Source organism: Xiphophorus couchianus, chromosome 5 (assembly GCF_001444195.1).
Source record: "Xiphophorus couchianus chromosome 5, X_couchianus-1.0, whole genome shotgun sequence".
NCBI classification, from domain to species: Eukaryota; Metazoa; Chordata; class Actinopteri; order Cyprinodontiformes; family Poeciliidae; genus Xiphophorus; species Xiphophorus couchianus.
In genome coordinates, this window is record NC_040232.1 from 38573376 (window position 1) to 38594117 (window position 20742).

General features: G+C 40.5%; 1 protein-coding gene across 2 annotated transcripts; it reads right to left on the bottom strand.

Annotated features, from left to right (window-relative positions):
* Positions 1-476: 476 nt before the first annotated feature.
* On the bottom strand, positions 477-20463 carry fam193a (family with sequence similarity 193 member A). Of its 2 annotated transcripts, none has more exons than XM_028016287.1 (23): positions 20053-20463; positions 17706-17780; positions 16079-16321; positions 15209-15384; positions 14951-15118; positions 13678-13927; positions 13467-13591; positions 13184-13331; positions 13023-13097; positions 12859-12933; positions 12662-12774; positions 11527-11769; positions 10676-10832; positions 10357-10503; positions 9867-10145; positions 8855-9077; positions 8472-8777; positions 6500-6791; positions 6225-6411; positions 5750-5989; positions 3836-4688; positions 2237-2318; positions 477-1416 (listed from the first exon to the last, which is right to left on the bottom strand). In XM_028016287.1, the coding sequence occupies exons 1-23, from the start codon at positions 20272-20274 to the stop codon at positions 1323-1325; spliced, it is 4773 nt and encodes a 1590-aa protein (XP_027872088.1). In that variant the 5' UTR covers positions 20275-20463; the 3' UTR covers positions 477-1322. The 2 variants fall into 2 exon arrangements, with proteins under 2 accessions (XP_027872088.1, XP_027872087.1); XM_028016286.1 differs by having other exon boundaries at positions 8424-8777.
* Positions 20464-20742: the final 279 nt, after the last annotated feature.

Genomic DNA, 20742 nt, shown 5'->3' on the forward strand with positions numbered 1-20742 from the left:
TCTGGTCTGTCCTCCTTTTACAGACGAAGGCAGACCGAAACATTACCTTGTAAAGGGGAACAAGAGAAGACACATCAACTCAAGTCTGTCACTCATTTTTCTTTGAGACAAACCAACTTCAGAAGTGCAGCACAGCTAGCTTTAGGAGGAAATTAGAAGAGTGGTTATTTGTAACTGAAATGAACCATTGCTTTAAAAGTTTTGGAATTGTTCCTTATCGGTTCCATTGTTTTTGACATGTAGCAACCACATAGTGTAATGACTATGTTCAGTAGTTTTCTCTATGGGTGTTGCAGAGGAAGTTGCTTAAATATTAGCTCAAAAGAAAGTTTCATCCAGCCATGAGTCACAGGAAGCTGTGGATTGATTTCAACAAAAGAACCTTTTCCTCTTTATGCCTTAGTATAAAATGTGTATGTTCTTTGACATTTGTTTTACTGGGTGCAGAAAATAAAATTTGACACAAGACACGTAAGCCTGCCATACTACTGTATTCCATCTTTCAAAAAGAAAGACAAGATTTAATATTACTTAACAATATGTTAAAAAGTAGCCAGACTGGCTTCAGTGTTAATACAATATACACTCTATAACATGTTGATAGTGTGAGTATTGTTCTTTTTTGATTTCATTCTGAAAGTATTGACACAAGCTGACTACAGGTCAAAAAAGAAAAAGAAACTAATTTGACTCTTTTTTTTTTTTAAAACAGAATTTAAAACCAAAAGAAGAACATTGTCAAGTATTACGGCTTCCTCCTTTCTATGAAATCAGATGGAGGCGGTGGAGGCAGAGGGAAGTGGGAACCAGCTAACCAAGCCTATTCCCTTGTCAATCGAGTGGATCAGACGCTGTGGACCGATAGGATAGTAAGCCACAAAATGTCAAATACACCTTTAATTCAGTAATTTCTCTTTTTTGAAGTTTCCATAGTCTCCTTTTTTCAGAAGGAAACCATCCAGAAATAGTAAGCATCTTTTGACTACAGGTTTGCCAATGGCTATTTTAGTCAAAAGAAACCTTCATCTCAGACTATAAGCACACAAGCACGCAAGGAAGATTAATCAGATGTGGAGTAGCATTTCATGATTCTTTTTGTGTTATTTCCATTTAATCTGTGCAGGTAAATTAGTCCAGATGGATTTGTGCTGGAACCACATAGGAACGAGAACAAAGCAAGGCAGCGTGGGTGTGATTTGGGCACAGCGGGAGAGAGATTCTGGAGGTGGAGGGGCACAACCAGGTCAGGGAGGGAGGATTTTGGGGCAAGTTTTCTTATAGCAATAAGGGTTCTGGTTTGTAGTCTGATGTTAACAACACCCTTAGTGTGCAGCAAATGTAGCTTTTTTCAAGCTAAAGTTCGACCAGTTGATGGAGAGCCGCTGACGGGTCTGTCTGGCAGAGTCCAAGCAAAATCTGAAACGAAGGAAAGAAAAAAGTATTAAGAAAATAAAAACGCAAAAAATACCAAGAGAAGCTTAGTAAAATGTTTTGTAGTAAAAAGGGTCAGTATTGAATTTTCCTGTAGCATAAAAGCTCATTTAATATTTAACACCTAATTCTAGAGCGCTACCATCAACAGACACCAGCCATGTTTCCATCAATATATATATATATATATATATATATATATATTTTATAAAAGGTTTTGTTGGCTCTAGTGGCCTTTATTTGAAAGCAGTTTGACAGGAAACAGGGTAATGAGACAGGGGGAAGACATGCAGCAAATGTCACCAGGCCAGGAATCGAACCTGCGACCACCACCACGAGGACTAAGGCCTCAATACGTGGGTCGTGCTTTGCCCCTGCGCCACCACAGCGCCCCCGTTTCCATCAATATCTTTAAGCGCATTTCAAAGTATCACATTAGAAAAAGTTGATGGAAACGGCAACATTAGAAACGACAACATCAGAAATGACTTCATCAATTTGCCAAAAACGTTTTTGCATTTGCTGGAGGCGGTTTTAATCTTTCCTGTAAGACTTCATGTAAGAATGGGAGATGGGAACATATCTGACAATACTTTTTTTTTAAATTTAATTTTAAAATTTATTACAACCATAATCCAATTACTTGGATTCAAAACTGTCCTAAATAAGCTCATCACAGAGTTATCCCTTCTATTGGGTACCGGTACATATAAATGGTTCCTATAACTGGAAATGCTGGTAAAAAAAAAAAAAAAAAAAAAAAAAGTCACAAGTACCCAGTCAGAGTCATATAAAAATAAAATACCTTTTGAAATATTCCACCTCCCTCTCCGTCTCATCCATTTCTGTGCTATCAAGGTCGATGTCTTTGGGCAAGAATACATCATCTGGAAAAGAAACAAAAGAATAAACACACATATATAATAAGAAGCTACACTGAAAACAGTTTTGGAATTTTTCTGCATGTTTACTTTAGTCAGTTTAGTCGAGAAGTGTGCTGGTCACACAGACACAACCCACACTGTGGTCTTACCACAGACAGACCAAGACACCAACCAGTGAGAAAATAGATGCTAACCCAGTGTTCAACTCCTTTAACTAAATGAGACCTGGAGATGTAAGTATGTAGGAAAAATAACACAGAAAAAACACCTGTCTCGCCCTGTCAGCTATGCTATGCGCAGACTCGTTGCCATAGCAACTCATTAGCTGCTGCTATTAGCTAACCTAACACAACAGTGGTAGATTCCATAATTTAAACACCTGCTCTACTGATGATCTACCTGTCTGGTGTGTGGGTGGCCATTTTTTTATTTCCTAACTTAACAGAAACACAACAAATTCCACATCACATCCACATGTTAAAGCTATCCAGGTCAAGCAAGAATAACTGAACTACTTCCCTCTCCCTCGCCATTTTGTCTTAAAACTTTTTCCTGACCTTGGTTCCTGACTCTTTAGCAATTTTTAAATCTGCTCTTAAGACTTACCTTTTCGGTTGGCCTTTGATTCAGTTTGAGATGCTGCTTTTCTGTAATTATCTGGGTATGTTTATGTATTATATAGAGTGTTTTATGTCACTGCACTGTTGGTTTTTATGTGTTTTAATTTTAATTTTGATCTTTATTTGTTTAATCTTGTGATTGTACAGCACTTTGGTCAGTGGTACTGTTTTAAAGTGCTATATAAATAAACTTGCCTTGCCTTGCCTAGTTGTCTTAGTCTTGACAATTAGTAGCAAAGCATTGCGTCCCCTTTCCTTTTACACATCAGGTGTATTTTTAAGATTTAGCGCATTATATTGAAAACTTAACAGCTAAAACCAATGGCAGCCATCATCAGGCAGCAGCTTTTTGCCCTCCAGCAGGAAGATTGGGACGGGATCTTGTGTGACGTCACACTGCAAGGGGTCCATATTGTGCATTTGTAATAAGTTCAGCTTTCAAGGTGACTGCTTTAAGCAAGACACTCCCCATCTATGTGAGATTTTTACTTTGAATTAAAGTAGGTCTTGAGTTGTTGCTTTATGTTCCTGGAGTCGACTAGTGAAGTTGATGTTGGGTTGGCAATGAGGAAGGATTTGTATGCAATCTAAATCACTTCAATTGGTCAAGCCTGAACTAGATTATTTTACGCTGTACAGAGATTGTCTATAGAGTAAGACTTGTGAAACTAAATCTTTGTGTGTGAAAATACAATAAAGGGAACATTTGAATAGATTTTTTGTCGATACAAAGACAAGTATTTCACTGATTAGATTCAAAAAACCTCAAGGTTTCCCAAAACCTTAAGTTTTTTGTTTGGTGAACCAAATCCTGTGTACTGACTCGCCTGATGAATGGAGCATGGTGTTACGGCCCACTGCATCATTTTGCTCTGGTTAGTGAATCTTATTGACACCCACCTATTGAGGTGTTCATCTTGTCCCCCTTCTTCTTCTTGCTTTTCTTACTCTTGCCTTTGGGCTGCGGTGACTCTGCAGTGGGAGGTTTGCCATTCTGTTGGGGCTCGAAGTGGGAGGCTGGTGGGGGGGACGGGGAGGGATTTGACATGGGGGGACTCGTCCTGGCGTCCTTGATTTGGGTAAGGGGCTGTTCTGGTTGCTGCCTTTTTCCATTGACACATCTGCTGTTGCTCCTTTCCTCCCTGCGTGGTTCAGTGGTGGGTGTAGGAGCTGTGATCTCAGCGGGCCTGACTCGCGTCGCTTTGATATCTGCTGTGGTGGGGGGTGCCGTGCCGTTAGTCTTTGTAACTTTGTCCGAGCTCTTGGGCAACTCTGGAACTCTCATTGACACCGAGTTGCACGGCAACACTTTCCCTGACTGCTTGGCTTTACTCTTATAGCCAAGGGTGGAAGATGTGCCATTGAAGAGCCTAACGGTGGACTCGTGGGTGTGGATCTTCTCAACAGGGCATCTGAAGCTGGGCTGGGGTACGGGTTCTAATCTGGCTTCTTTCTGCTCTGGGAAGCGGAGAAGGTTTTGAAGCAGCTGCGAGTTTCCGTTCTGAAGGTTATCTAGGACATTCTGAGCTGTCTGTTTGAGGGGCTGTGGGTTGTTTGGAGGGGGAGCGGTGTTCTCCTTTGCTTTCTCTTTCTTTTTCTTCTTGGCGGCACGATGCTGCTGCAGTTCCTGCAGCCGTAACAGTTCCTTTTGTAGTGCCGCCTCTTCCTCTTCCTGACGCCGCCGCTGCTCCTCAAGCAGTTGCTGCTCCTCCCTTTCGCGCGCTTCTGCCTCCAGACGAGCTTTCTCCTCCATCTGACACACAGAAAGACATCTGTGATGAACTGCACTTCCACATACAAATCTGAAAGGCTCATCTGCATTTGCATTTAGCCCCCTTTACTATAATGAATAGTACAAATGAATAGTAAATGAATCCAGTACAAGCAATTTCCTTCTGAAACACTTGATTAATTAGAGTAAACCTGGGGGTAAATTAGTATTAGCAACTCTGTAAATTCTTTAGAGGTTAACTAGAGATAATATGAATAGAGTGTAATGCATGGTGCTTGACGCAGCAACAACAGATTTTGGACAACAAGCCCAAGACCCAGATCAAGGGTCTGCAGCCTGTGGCTCTTAATAACTGTAAGCATTTTTTTTATATGTAGACATCATAAATGAATGCTTCGCACAGACGTTTTTCACAATAGTTTTGGTAATATTTTTGTCAATCCTTTTTGCCTTGAGGTTGCAAACTGTCATATTTTTTAGCATCATTTTCAACAAAATCTGAAAGTCATTTGTTTCCTTTTGTTGAATATTTAGATTATTTTTTATTATTATTTAAAAATTTAAGCGGAAGAAGATGGATGGATGGATGGATGGATGGATGGATGGATTTAAAAATTTCAAAACAAAAATACAATACAAACTAATCGCTACAAAAATCAGCTATTTTGTAGAAATATGAATCTTTCAGTGCCTAGCGATTCGATTCAATTCAGATTTTTAGGGTCACGATTTGATTCAGGGATGATTTTCAGTTCAGAAACCAATTTTTCTATTCAAATGGTCTCGAGATTCAGTTTCAATTTTGTGACTGACTGGAGAAAAAGAGTGTAAACAAATAGAAGATTTATTTAAAGCTATTCTATAAGTTCCCTACTGCATCAAATTCCACCAGTTTAGATTAAAACAAAAATAGGTTTTTGTTTTAATTTTATGCATAAAATTCTGTAACTCAAAATACCAGCATAGGATCAGCTTAGATGTTGTCTGGCTTTTCTTTTTTAGAGAAAATTTCAAAATAAAACTGTAAAAAAAATTTAAGCAGATTATAATTGATTATAAATATCTAAACTGAGGCAGGTTACCTTTTTTTGTTTATGTCTGGCTCGTTTGGCTGCCTTGGTACTGGATGCGGGTTTGTTGTCTGCGCTGTTAATGAACTGGAGGAGGTCCTCCACCCGCCTGTGGTCCTCCACCCCTCCGTCTCTTTCTATTACTGGCTGCTGCTCCTCACGCTTTGGCTGTACCTCCTTGCGCTTTGTGAGACGCAAGCGCAGCTTCTCTCTCATCTCTGCATAATTCCGGCTGGTCGGAGCAGCTGGAGGCTGATAAAAAAACAAATTAAATGAGTTTAGAAAAGTAATCAAGACGCATGTACAAATTTTCAAGAAAATTCATGTCAGTAGTTGCAGTAAATAGTGATTATTAAAATTAGGGCTGTCGAAATGAACGTGTTAACTGACATTCTTTAACACAATACATTTTTAAATTGTGCTTTTAACTGTACTTTTTGAACATAATTTCCTCGTCCATTTCAATTGTTCCACTATTGAGCCTTACCCCGCCGTGCCCAAAGAACTCGCAGTAGCAGCAGTCACAGTACTTCCCTTCCTTCTGGTTGGTGGAGGTGGAGGTGGAGGAGCTGTGCTCGGAGCAGCTGTCCTCATCTGGACTCTCCTCTCCATCGTACGGCTGGTGTTCATACAATCCGCTGCCTTCACACCGATGGCCTTCACAGTCAGGGTCACTGAACACATTGGGTTTCTTTAAGCATCTGCTTTACGTTCAGAGTGTCAATGGTCCTGCACGGCATGAACTAAGTCTCCTCTCCTCACCTGCAGACACTAGTTGGGGCGCTGACCGGACCGTCCATAGAGGGCACTGGAGGTTCAGCAGGCGGGAGGCAAAGGCCCTGATGGGAATCCACAAAGTCTGGAGCCGGAGCGGCCATCTTTGGAAAGGACGGCCGCTCCATCCTTTCCATGGCAGGAAGGTGTGAGGTTGGTGCTGGGGGGAGGGTGGGTCCAGAGAGTGAAGGGAGAGAACTCAGTCCCATGGAGTTGTTCCTAGGAGCTGCTGACATGGGTTGTCTGTGATCGTCTTTACCTAAACTGTGAAATACATCGTCTAGAAAAGACAAAAAAAGTCTCAGAATTACTAGAGGTTTTTTTAATACAAAATACATTCATACAAGAAAACAGCAGCTCTGACTTCAGTCTTAAAACCAACACTTTGTTTACTGTGATTGTTTATACGAATTGGATACTGTAGTTAAATTAAACTAAAAAACTGTTAAAAATCAAAAACTCCAGTTACTAACTATGGCGTGCTAACTAGAAACAACCAATCAGAGCCAGGAGGAGTGTTTTGGTGCTGTCAATCAACATCTCATGTGGTGCCACTCACACAGGGAGGAGGTGGAAGAGATTGATCTTTTCACAGCTCGTTTGTTTCATAGCAAACGGTCATGAATTGGTGACAGTTTTAACAAGTATGTAAAAAACATATTCTTTACATACTGCAGCTATAAGGACGGAAAAGTGGTGCTTCATAGCTGTAGCAGTAGGCTACTAAATATTAAATCGTCACAGAAATTGTTACGCTAAACAATAATGTTGTCATTTTGAGACCATTTTCAACTGACATAATAATAATAGTGGCATATTAATGCAAGTATACACACTCAAAGATAAAAAAAATATAATCAAAGTTCAATCAAAGAATGTTTAACACCGCAACAGAAAAACATTTGAAATGTCCAAAATAAAAAACAACAATAATCAAAATAGATTATTAAGTCTCTGTAACTAAAATTGGATTTAAAAAAATATTAATTGTTCGGCTTAGACAAGAAAAACAGGCAGCTTTTCAGCGACAATGAAAGGGATCGTATATAACTATTGTCGTCCAACTAGAATTTATTAAGCTCGTTTTAATTTTTCATGCGATTAGTTGATTTGTTGCTTATTGTGAAAGCTCTACGTGGCAGTCAAGGTTCTCTCCACCTTGGTTTTTTTAGGTCATAAGGAGGCAGATCTAAGGAGTCGGTGGATGTGAACATTTCAGCAGCAGCCCCAGGCAGAACTTCGGCCTGAATCAACTGGAGGAATCCTGCTGAAAAGAGAAACCATGATGCATTCTGGGTGGTGTGGGACGTCTTCCCACCACTGCACCGGACAGACGGGTTGAACTGTAGCAGGATGAACTGATGTGGTACTGAGCTGGGAGACAGGGGCTGACCCACCACCTCTGAAATATGTCCGCTTGAAATCTGGGGGAAATCATCTTCACTCCATGCTGCTGTTGACTTTTAAGAAGCTATGAGGCATGGTGGTGAAACCTGAGTCTGCTGCTGTGCAAGTTACACAACAAGTTGTTGCTAGGTAACCACAGAGTAAGTGAGTTAGTTTATGCCACCAGCCTTGCTTAGCTGCCTTGAGAGGTTAAGAGGCTAAAGCCTTTCCTCTGCCTACATCTCCCACAATGCCGTGTGGTTCTGGATTAGAGTTCCATGAATATTCTATCAGATTTATTAACAATTGATATTGATCACATGTCTATCACACTACATATTGTTATTGGTTTATTGTCTAACTATATTCCAAGTTTGTGTTGGTATCTGTAACGGCTTCACTGACTGAGTTTAAAATGGATTCCACACCATTTGTTGCTGCTATGGGTTTATAGTTGATCCATTATCCAGAATAAAAAGCTTCATAAGAGTACAAACCTAACCTGTACTCTTCCTTCCTACATTACCTATAGTGTTGGGTCTTTTAGATGCTAGATGGATGGGTGGGTTATTACTTGACTGGACAGTGGTGGCAGTGCAGGACACGGAGGACGTGGCGGCGGACGTGGCCATCACCACCCGGTTGGTCTCCATGAAGGCATCCTGGAAGTTGTAGAGACACTTCTTCTTGGCGCCAGTCTTCTTCGGCTCTTTGGCTTCTGAAGAGGAGCACGACGACGACGACGAAGATGACAACGAAGAGGACAGCGACGACGACGAAGACGTGGGCAGGGGTGTGGGCAGCGGGGGATGCTCCCCTTGGAGGCCAATGGATGTTGGCGGCAGGGTCACGTCGGGGAGCGGAGGTCCCAGCATTTCACCTGTGGACCACCACAGACAGAGGTGATGACATGTCGATAGATAAGCTTGCAAGAAGCGCTGCGGCTGGGCGGCTCACCTGGCAGACATTCGGGCAGCAGCACAGATGGGTTCCAGCTCTTCATCACAGCAGCATCCCACAGATTTTCAAACTTAAGAGAGAGGCACTGTAGTGAGGTATTCCAATCGCCCGCTCCGCCCGTCCCACCGAAGCAGTTCTGGTATACGTGGTCCGGTAAGGATGTGCTGAATGCTGGCTGCTTGGCTGCTGAATGGTTGGATGTTGGGTTTGGGGGCAGAGGCTGAAGAAAGAAAATCGTCCGTTAGCAGGAACCTTAAACATCTGGTTTGGATCGATTCGATATCAATATCTGTATCGGTCCAGATGTTGACAAAAATTCTAGATCAGTTAATGGTGACAATGTGCCACATCCATAAGGGCAGATCTTTTCAGTCTTAATATATGCTTTATTTATTTTAAATTATATGTAAAACTCCTAACTGCGTTTTCTGAACCATTTGAAATACTGTTTATTTTTACACGTTTCCCTCTAGTTTATTTTTTCACACGTTTGTGTCAGTTTCAGTTTCTTTACTATTTATTTTACATTGGCTGTTGTACTCTAAATAGCACTGACTTAAATTAAAGTTGTGTTAAATGAGCTGTACTGGTGCAGAGTTATCAAATATATTTTTAATTCAGTACATGTATGTCTGTTTAAAAATATATATTTATACATACTTTAGGTCAATTCAGCTGTTTTTCTGTATCAGATCGGAATAGACCAATACTACAGTTCAGATATCTTAATCTCTCGTGAAAAAAGTGGGTCAGTGCATCCTGACTAGCGTGGCTCTCACATGCGTTGGGCTTAGATCAGATTCAGGCTGTCCCCTTGTGGCAGAGGACGAAGCTACACTGACAAAAAGTGAAACCGAAACATAATGAAGCTCAGTGTTGTTCCTGGAACCTTAAAGAAATCCCCAGAGATAAGGAAACAAACAAAATTCCCCTTCAAGTCACTCATAGCCAAAATTAACCAAACGTAATCAAGAAGAAAACGTAAGCTAAAAGTACAACACCTTCTCACCTTGTTGTGTGTGAGAGGTGGGCTGGGTGGGTAGAGTGTCGGGTGGAGGAGGGGCCGGGAAAAGTTCTGCAGGGGCAGGTGGCCGTGGATGTGCGGGTATAAGTGGAGGGCAGGGTGTGCAGGGGGCGCCTTGCTGTCTGGAAAGAACTGGTGTCCGACAGTGGGAGGAGGCACGGCGTGGATCCGGCTGGGGGGCAGGCAGGCGGCGGGGCCCAGGGCCGAGGGGTTTGGGTCCTGGTTGCACACGTGGCACTCACAGGCATGCTGGACCTGTTCTACCTAAACATGGCATTCAATATTCACAAATAACATTTACAACTGCAAAGTTATTTCCTTGTTTTGTTACATAATCAAAATATATCAGATATTTTTGGGGGATTTTGCAAAACTGATGTTTGTTAGACAAATAATCCTCCTAAATAGTGTTTTCTGCACATGACACACATTACGACAGGACCATACAAAGAAAGCTCCTAAAGTGTTGCAATACCTGTTGATGGCTGTACGAGGGTGGAGGACTGGCCGTTTTTCCCAGGGAAAGTACTTCCTGCTTCCCCGGGGGCTCCCCACCTGCCTGAATATTAGCTTCCTCCTCATCGCCCTCTGATGAGCTGCTGCTGCTGGTAATCTGAGGAGACTGAGGAAATTGTAGAACAAACCAAATTAGGAAAAGTAGTCGACGGGAAAGCAGTGGAGTTCCCTACCTACCAGTAAGCCACTCTCAAATGAGAGTGGCTTTTCATCATCCAGAAACACAGCGGGGACGTTCACCACTGATCTCGGGTAGTTTTGCTGAGCAGAAAACTCACCCCTGGCTTCAGTGCTGCGTTGACGTCGTCCCCGTTGATGTTACGGTGAAGTCCGTTGACAGCGGCCGACACCACGCTGCTGTCCTCATAGCTGTTCATGGGGTAAATGTTCCTGAACTTACTGGACACTGGAGGCACTTCATCATCATCACTAATACTACAGAGAGAGAGAAGAGAAGTCAGACTGAGGTTTAATTGTTGTTTAAATGTAAATGCATAAATAATACTGAATACTCCCTAATAGTATTCAGTATAGTGCAACACTTTATGAACAACACAAAGCATGAACTATTTCATCAAAGCTGCAATAATTTTCATTTCAAAATGACAAACAAAGAAATTAGATTTTGTAGTTGTGTGGGGTAAGGTGACAAATGGATTTTATTGATTAATCAAATTTGGTGTTAATAGGCCTGTCGCGATAAACGATAAATCAATTAATCGCACGATAAATTAAAACTATCAATGTCATTTTAATTATCGGCATTATCGTCTCTTCTGGCCTTTTTCTCTTTCTGTTAATGACACTGAATGAATGGTTTCCATGATGACAAGGTATGAGTTTGAAGAAATTTCTCCGTCGTACCTGCTGCTAACATGTGCTTGTTCTAAATGAAAATTAGCGCTTTCTTCTTTGATTTTGAATTTTGACTTCCAATGATTCACTGCCTGCTAAAGAATCCCATGGCAGTTGAAGAAAAATCCACAGAAAAGCCACACTGGGCTATAAGACGCATGGTTCAAAATGTGGGAAAAAAATAGTGGCTTATAGTCCGTGAAATACGGTAAATTCCATACTTTTGACAGCTGTGTGGCAACAATGTTATCAGAAATGTAACTGGCTTGCTTACAAGGTGCTGACATCCCCGTCAGGTAAGATGAGCCTTGGATGCTGCTGAACTGTGATGGGAGAGCTGGAGTTTGAGCCAGAGGCCGAACTGCCTGAGGAGAGGCTGGGGGGGTGCACCTCTGACAGGTAGTCCCGATGTGGCTCCCCCTGTAGGGGCAGCTTGATGTGGAGGTCCTCGGCGATGGATGAGTCCATGATTCCACACGTTAGGATGTGGGAGAGGCTGCAGTCATCACATGTGCACCTGTTGGAGAAGCAGCGCCGTTGCTTTTGGCTAACTAAGACTTCAACAAAAAACTCCATTGCAAATAAAGATAATGGCATGTTAACAGCATTCCTCAGTTCCTAAGCCACTCTAAGGTCACAATAAAGCTGGAGATTCTGACACAAAACAGAGTTTGACTCTCTGATGAAACTCGAGCTTTTTCTTGTTAATGCCAAGCAAAGAAAAACAAATGAGGGAGGAGTTTTAAGGAATATAAGGGTCAATATGGACTTAGTACTTAATTGTGATATTTTGTGGTACTCGTGTAACAATACAAAGTATTATTTATTTTTTGGGTAACTATGGCTGTGACTGTATGATACAGCATTCATAGCACCAACACAAATATTGTTCTTGAAAAATATTCCCATTTGAAATAGGCTTCTTCAGGATGGCTCTTAAAGTGTGATTACATTTTAAAATGTACTGATATTTATTGATGCTCTTGTAGAAAATAGAAGAAATATAATTTCCGATAATACTATTAAGTGTTTTTTATTAACCATCAATGACAAATTGTGACAACAATAAATAAAAGTTCTTATGAAAAGTTTTTTATGATGAATGAGATATTTTGACCTATATTGCCTAATACTCCTGTAGTAGCCTAATGATGCTACTACAGTTTTATTGTTCTATATATCGATATCAGTTTGAATAGCTCAAAATTTTACTTCTTATTATTTATTATTGCAGTCCCAACTCTATAAAATGTAGTTGCTGGACTCCATCCAACAGAATGGACAGATTCTTTAAAAAAGCTATTGAATCTATGTTTCCAGACTTTACAAACCATAGAATGTAGAAATGAAGATGGATTCAGGTATTTTGACCTATATTGTACAACAGACAGTAGATGATGGAAACCTACCGTCTTCTATAGTTACAGTTTGGACAATCTGGAACACTAAGACGAGATGAGAGCATCCTCATAGTGTCTGTGAAGTTGTTTTCTCCAGTGGAGGGTTTTTTACTGTTGGGATGCTAAAATGACAAAAAATATATTCATAATTGCACTAAAATGTAGGTTTACCTCCAACATGACAGGCTCAAACATGGATAACCTACTTGTTCTTCAATGAACCTCCTCTGCTTGAAGAACTCCCAGTCCTCCTTTAGCATTCGCTGTTTTGTCTTTAAAGTCTTGATGGAATCAGAAATGAAATCAACAACAACAGTTTAGGATTAATAAAGATGGACGAAAAAATCTTGTCAGTGAATTTTAAACTTACATTTTTGCTAATCAAGGACTTGTGTGGTTCTGTTTTTTGGTTGGTCAGACTCTGGCCTTCCACCTTAAAAAGTAACTACAAACAAAAGACACAAACACTCAGAATCCCCCTTAGCCACAGTCGTTGAAGCCAATCTTGTGGCTGATCTGTTGGGTGACTACCTGCTCATCGACATAATCATCAATCCTCTTCTCACACTCCTGCCACTCAGCAGCCACAGAAGCCAACTCCTGTTGCAGCTCCTGGTATCTTTCCAACAGCGTCCGATACATGTCTTCATTATACGAGTCATGAGAGGCTGTACCATGTCTGGAAAAAAACAAAGTTTGACATAAAACGGCATTTAGTAGCATATCAAAGACGTTGCATATTTGAAAAGAAACTGGTCATTCTCATTATAGTCAGAGTCACTGTGTGTATTTTCAGACAGAAACAATATCTTACTTCAGCTGTGCAATAAGTGCTGGTAAACAGTTTTGCAGGATCGGTTCAGAGAACACCAGGTTCTCAAAAAGGTGCTTGTTGTGCAGCTCCCACGTCACCTGAAACTTCTGCAGGTGCTCATTCTCCTGGAACCAAAAGGAGAGGAACAAAGTGTGAGGAGGGAGAAGAGCCGTCAGCAGCCGGCACTGTGAGCAGCCGGAGGAAAACTAACCAGAGTGAGGAGGAAGCTGCTGATGGTGCGTGCAGCCTGACACAGAGCGTTGTACTCCTCCAGCAGCAGAGAGACGAACTGGTGGGCCTGAGGAGGACCCTGAGCTGCAGCCACAGCGCCCCCTGGAGGCCCTGCAGGCTTGGAGCCTCCAGAGAGGCGCTTCAGAAGGCGCACCTTCATTTCTAAGACGTATTCTCGGGCCTGCTGCTCCAACCGTTGGTAGAGCTGATATGGATCTTTCACACAGAGCCTGCAGCAGCAGAACATTAAAAATGCTTAGAAATTAATAACATGTTGGATTTTTTTTTAAATTCTAATCTAACTTTTCCTAAAAGGTCATCAAATAAAAAGTGAATAAAGTTACACTCAAAATGATTTGTGACTCTGGCAGATATAAATTTAAAGTAATTTGATCAAGAGGAAGAAATGTTTAGTTTGAGATGTTCAGAAGATGTTCATATCTTAAAATGTTTGCTCTTTTAATTTAGACGTTATTTTATTTCATTTATTTTTGAAATACCACAGAGTTCATAGGAACTCTTTCAACAATTTCTGGTCATTCAGATCCAAATAAAGAATTTCATGTTTAATAGATATATAATTATTCTTTTCCAAGTATATAATGCCTTTAATTGTCAGTGATTTTAAAGAGTAGCAAACCTGTAAATCTATGATGTTTAAAAAATGTAATGGGGTCAAAAACTTGGATGCACCCAAGAAATAAAGTTAGACGCACCAGTGCATCCAGCGCAAAAGGGTCTCATAGAGTAGAGATTTCAATCTACTTAAATTTTTTGAAAGTTGTATTTTGAATAATTCTTTGATTCTTTTTTTTTTTTATTATTATTAAGAAAAAGCCAGGCGGCTAAGCTAACTCAACACTGGCAATTTAAGGTACAGAATTTTAGGCACAAACCTTCTGCTGTTTAAATATAAAGTGATGGAGTTTGATACAGTACGGAACCTTATCGAATTGTTTTAAATAAATGTCCTATTTGTTTATACTGACTTTTTCTCTTATCAGTCACATCATTTAAACAGACTCTCGGCCGTTTGGATAGAAAAATTGGTTTCTGAATTAAAAATGGTTTTCTGACTGAAAATCATTTCTGATTCAAATCATGACTAGAAAACGGAGTTGAATGTAAATCAAGCACTGAATCTCTAGTTTAGAACCCTGTAATACATTGAGAAGCTTCCACTGTTCAACAAAGGCTTTTACAACTCCAGAGAGACCTCTAGTGGACAAACACAGACGCTGTTCTTGTGCTACCTGTCCACCAGCTCCTTCATGCCTTCCTTATCCCTCTCCAGGGGCTGGTCCTGGTCATCTGCTAGTGGGGTTCCCGTCTGCCGGTAGATGCAGCGCACCAGGTAGCGAACCTCGGACCAGTGGTTCTGCAGCTGCTGCGACTCCCGCTCCGACTCAGCAGAGATCTCCCTGTCATTTGAACAGGCTCAGGTAAAGACCCATGACTGGGCTCGCTGTATGGAGAACTCGTTGGCCTCTGCCCGCTCGGTGTGAACGTACCGTCTCTCGTTGCAGGTTTCACAGCTGCACACGGTGTCAGGAGGCATTGGAGCAGCGAGGTCCGGCGCAGGGAGCATGGGTAGTGTAGGCGCAGCAGTGCTGAACCTGTCTGCTGTGGCTGCAGTCTGAGCCAGGGTTCCATTACTCACAGGCATGTGCAGCAGAAAGTCCTGACTCTGTCGGACATAAGTTCACATCACAAGAAGCTGTTAAATGTAATTTTTTGTAAGTTTGTTAGGAAGAATTGCATTTAAACCCATTTTTTAAGAGAAGCTAAATCCATATTAGTTTGTTTTCCACTAGCAGACAGTCCTCTACTCCTGATTAAAGGGCTGATTCAATGTTGATCATCATTGCTGTTGATCATTCTAGATTTTTTTACAGCAGCAGCTGCAAATGAAGACAGCTGCATCATTTTTCCTGTTCTGCCTGAGAACCAGACTTAAGAATGTTTAACAGCTGTGCAAGTCAAGCTGAACATAAACCAGCGTGCAGCAGTATTTTCTCCTTACACTTTTCTCCTAATTTTGTAGTTTGTAATCTCCTGGACTAATCATCAATGCAGTCAGACAGAGAAAGACAAATTTATTTTTCATCTGATCTTTAAATCCTTTAGACTGAGGCATGCTGTGTTGCATTTCAACCAACCATGGATTCTAATACCTTTTCAAATAGGGTTGGTTTGGTTTCGTTTACTTTTTCTCTTCAATAAATGAAATTATTTTTAAAATAAGTCTGTATTTACTCAAGTCTTTGACATAAAAAAAATATTTGATGATTTGAAGGAATATAAGGAAGAGAAACACTTATATAACCATGTGGATTACTTTGGAAGACTTAACAATTCAGCTGTCCTTAAAGTGTACTCACCCCTAACGACTGCTCCAGAGTCGTACGTCTGTCTTCCTTCTCCACCGTGCGTCTGCAGTCGGAGCAGACCCACAGAGGCAGCTGGAGGGCACTGGGGGCCATGGCTGGCTGTGCCATGCCGTTCTGACCAGAGATGCCGGCCTCCGAAGGCACAACGCTGTCTTTACGCTCACATCGGCACAGGAGGCAGCGATCTCCAGCCGTATACGGCGCCCGCTGGTTAAGGCCGAATGTGAACGGTGTCTGAAGGGGGCCCACATGTGAAGGAGAGACCAAAACAGGTGAAAAGAAAATACAGACTCATTTTGAATTAACGACTATTTGGTCAACGTCTTATGAACAGGTATGGGTTGAAGACCATTTTGGTCTTTTTTTTTTTTATTTCTATTTACACACCACAATAATAATAAAAAAGGTACACATGGTATACAGTATTCCAGAATAACTTCATCCATGTCCTGACCAGATATCCTCTGTAACATACTTTATTTTATTGCATTTTGAGTGCAAAAATACTGCCCTATCAAATAAAAACATGAAAAAAAAAACACTATTTATCAAAAGGAAAAAGAAAAAATGCTCAATGAAGAGTTTATGAAATTGATAAGTAAATAGGTAGTAAATATGAATTAAAGGGTAAAATGAAGCATACCAATATTACAAACATATAAAAGATTATTTTGTAATTTATATATTTTTTAGCTAGTCAGCAGAAACCCTTACAACTAGCTTCACCAGTGTCTCATTCTTACAGCTCAAAATCATGCAAGTGTGGCCAAACGGGTCAAGTTCAAATTTAAACCGATCATATACAAACATGTCATACTGTATGTAGAGGTGGGTGATATTTTGTGGTACTGCAGTGATTATGACAAAAGTGACAATATGAACTATTCATTCCTTGATTTTTAGGCACAACAATCATATCCTCACAAACACACACTGCTCATCTGTAAAACGCTTCTTTAAGACACCAGTCACATAAAGAAGTGTGACTTACATCACACAGCTGTATCTAATGCCTTATTGTTGACCTCTGTCACTTTAAGAACCTCCTACCCTTTCCGATACTCAGTCTTCAGTACGTCATCACAAAAATGCTTCTCCATGATGCCGTTTACGACTGTTCGTAGGGACGTTGTACTAAGAAGTAGTTTGTATGATAAATTCAGCAGACCAGCAGTTCTACCAGGAGTTTGCTAATTGCTGCCACTAATCCGAAGGAGCTGTGTGGAGGAAGCGAAGGAAAGAGGGGCTCTGTGGGGAGGGAGCTCGGCTGGACTGCAGCTCCAAGGCGGAGCTTTGGGTAAACAGGAGGAAGTTTGTATGAACAAGTGATTAGGCCCCTCTGAATGGCTTTAACAGGAGACTCAATAATTCCTCAAACACATATGAATGTGTCACAGCAACACTCCAGGTATGAATTTAATGAAGGAATGACACAACACGACATAGAGATTTCCTCTAATCCTTATTAACAGCAGGTGTGCAGCACATAGAGAGGACTAACGCAGCACATGAGCAAACAGATATGCAGAGTTAATCACAGTAATCACTGCAAGTTGCTTAACATCATTTGATTAGTAACAGTGGTATATTTACTTAATATTAAGTGATGAAATTTTACCTGAAGAACTCCGGAGAACTCTGCGTTCACCGGTCCTTCTGCAAACTGAGGAGTAACGCTGCTGTTCACTTTGACCTAAAGTTAAACAAGCAGACATCATTTACAACTTAGCACTTTTCTAATAACATACAGGGAATTGTGTACAAGTAGAGAAGATTAGATTGATTTGGAGGTTGGCACTGATCGCTTGACTTTAGATGTGTTGTTGTTTAGCCATGTTAGGCTATATATTGTTGCAATTGTATTGCAACAATATAATTACTGTATGCTAAAATTATTATAAGATTTCAGACTCCTCTACAAAATATTACCCAAATGACTATAAAAATATACATGTATTTACAAACTGAAACAGAGAACATCCAGCAGTATAGTTTAGGCCTTTTTACAAATATTCCTTGTAGCTGATTAATAATCATCTAGCAAATCACCAGATTAACTCATCAATATAAATCAAGTCCCGTTCACTGACATTTGCATCAAGAAATCAAATGTAACTAATAATTACAGAACAAAACACTGTTATATTTGGATATCATAATTAAAAATGCAACCTCATGACAATAAACACAAAGAGAAACGTTCATTTTTATTTTCTGTTTTTTTTGTTGTTGTTTTTTTAAATAACACTTGACAAATGTGGAGAGCTAAAGTGCTTCTTTAAGCTGAACACACCATGCTTTCAGCTGGCTCTACTCCAACTCAGGCTGCTGAGGAGCTTCAAGCTGTCTTTCAGCTCATCAATATAAGGCTTCAAATTGGTTCTACAAGTTAATAAAACCACAACAATATTTTTTCTCCCACAAATCATCCCCATTTCTTACATAATTTTGGTTGAACCTCTGGGCAGACCTTATCAAAAGAGTACCATTCAATAAGGCTGAATAAAAGCTTTTCTTTCATTTGCATATCGAGCTTTTAGTAAAAATGCCAAAGGCTGGTCTGCACTTTTATTCGCGGAATGGCCAGTACAAAGTAGCACTATATATACACACATATATATATATAATTTATCAAATCGCTGTCGCATATTGACTTTCTCATTATATAAATAACATTTCTGCTAGCAATAATAAGAATCAACAACAACAATAATACTAAACATTGAAAATGCAGAAAATCTTGCATGGTACTGGTTTTATTCTCAGAGGAATCATTTCAGTATCCAGTAATATTTTTGAACATATTATCAACACCTCTAAATAAAACCATGACAATGCTGATAAATGTGATAAATCTGTGCTGAATAACCATGGAACCAACATTCTTATATCCCAATATGTTTTAATATGTATAAAATATTAAAACATATTGGTCATAGCCTCTACCTGTGTGGAAGAGTTGTCAGCTCTTTTTAAGTCTTCTGTGACTACAGCTGCCGTTGTAAAGGGTGGAGTTTGCACCTACATGATGTTGACTCAGACTTGTTTTATTTTGTTTATCCATTTTAATGTTAATGTCCATCCTCCAGTCTGTACCGTTGTGACATCTTGGTGAGACATTCTTTAAAAAAGACATTAATCTTGAGTGACTTCCCTTTCAAATAAAGGTTAAATTGATTAAATAAACAAAACTTTGGTTACATTTATGACTTGGAGAACTACTAAAGCTAACAAAGTAACTTTTGAGCTGGCATCTATAAATTGGTCTGTTGCACAGCTCTTAGAAAACAGTGAGTCACATAAGATTTTCTTATTGTTTACCTGCGGTATACGACTCGTCTGTGCTTATTTAGAAATCTAGGGTTGGATTAGTAGCTATTCTGTTTCCTTAGGGACCAAGCCGAGTTTAAAGACAGACCTTTATACATGACATAAAGCTGTAAAACAAATCGAAAGCCGAAGGGAACCTGAGTTGTTAATGATGTTAGCATTAGCTAGCATTCATGGCTAGCCGAAACCCAGCACATAGTAAGCCACCTGCGTTGAACCTAATGATACTCCCTAATAATCTTAGCTAATCTCTACCAACGCGGACTGTTTTGGCTCAAATGAAGATATTCTGACGTCCAGGTTGTTATTGATGGAGCCAGGATCTCTTAACTTTAGCCAGGGTAAGGAGTCAGTTTTCAGCCAACAAAGTTAGCATAATGTTTATGGGGATATGTCATAAGACAATAAAACAAGTGAAGATGTTAGACAACAAGGTTTAGAAATGAATACAGTTTGCCCAAACCTGAGGGGCATATTAACATATTAATTAAGCCAATTAATTACTAGCTACTCTGCATTTGTTACTTAGCTGGCAGCCTTCCTAAGGATTGGTTCTGGGCCCAAATCAGATGTGTCGTTGATAACACTGTTAGCTACTCTCTGCCGTTTTGACATTTATGGAGATACATTCTTACCTCTCCGTTCATGCCCGCGCTGGAGCCGATATTCCCGTTGCCTGTACTCCCAGATGTGAGGAAGCTGACGACTGAGGCAGGTGTTGCTGTTCCCGCACAGCCCAGGGCCGGTGGAGCCCCGGCCTTGCCACTGCTGCTGTTGCAGACAGCACTGCAGCTACTGCCACCGCCCCGCTTATTCTTCCTGCGTTTAGCCCCCCGTTTAGCATCGGTTGGACTCATTTTCTTCAACAGAAGAGGCAAGACAAGTTGCCGTCCGGACTTGGCTGCGTCTCGAGCGGAATGTCTGGGACAGTCACACGGTTATAAAGTCGGGAAAGCGATTAGGAGAGTCCCAAAACGACAGAACCCGAGTCCCAACAAAGTGCAAGCCGACTGCATAGATTCCAATATGGCCTCTAGCCGGATTGCTTCAACCAGACTCAGCTTGCGTCAAGACGCAACGTGCGTGACCCACCCAAACAGTTGTGGGAAATCGAGTTCATATTTACGAGAAGGAAGTCTGATATGAAAACTCCACCATAAAAACAAAACAGCTTAAGTAAGTTTCTCATGTTTTATGTATTGTTGAGGGACTATTTTTATTTTAGAAAAAAATTAGTTTACAGCCCAAAATCATCATATTTTAAGTTTTCTAAACAAACTGCAAACAAAAAGCAGCAGTAATGTTTGACGTGTTCATTGATAAAT

Bases quoted from the DNA above. Each gene is read 5' to 3' on its own strand.
- fam193a (XM_028016286.1), bottom strand. From the start codon at position 20,274: ATGAGTCCAACCGATGCTAAACGGGGGGCTAAACGCAGGAAGAATAAG. The intron at 12,775-12,858 runs GTAGGTTATCCA...TTGTCATTTTAG, and splicing joins GGAGGTTCATTGAAGAACAA to CATCCCAACAGTAAAAAACC. The intron at 8,778-8,854 runs GTGAGCCGCCCA...GGTGGTCCACAG, and splicing joins GCTGCCCGAATGTCTGCCAG to GTGAAATGCTGGGACCTCCG.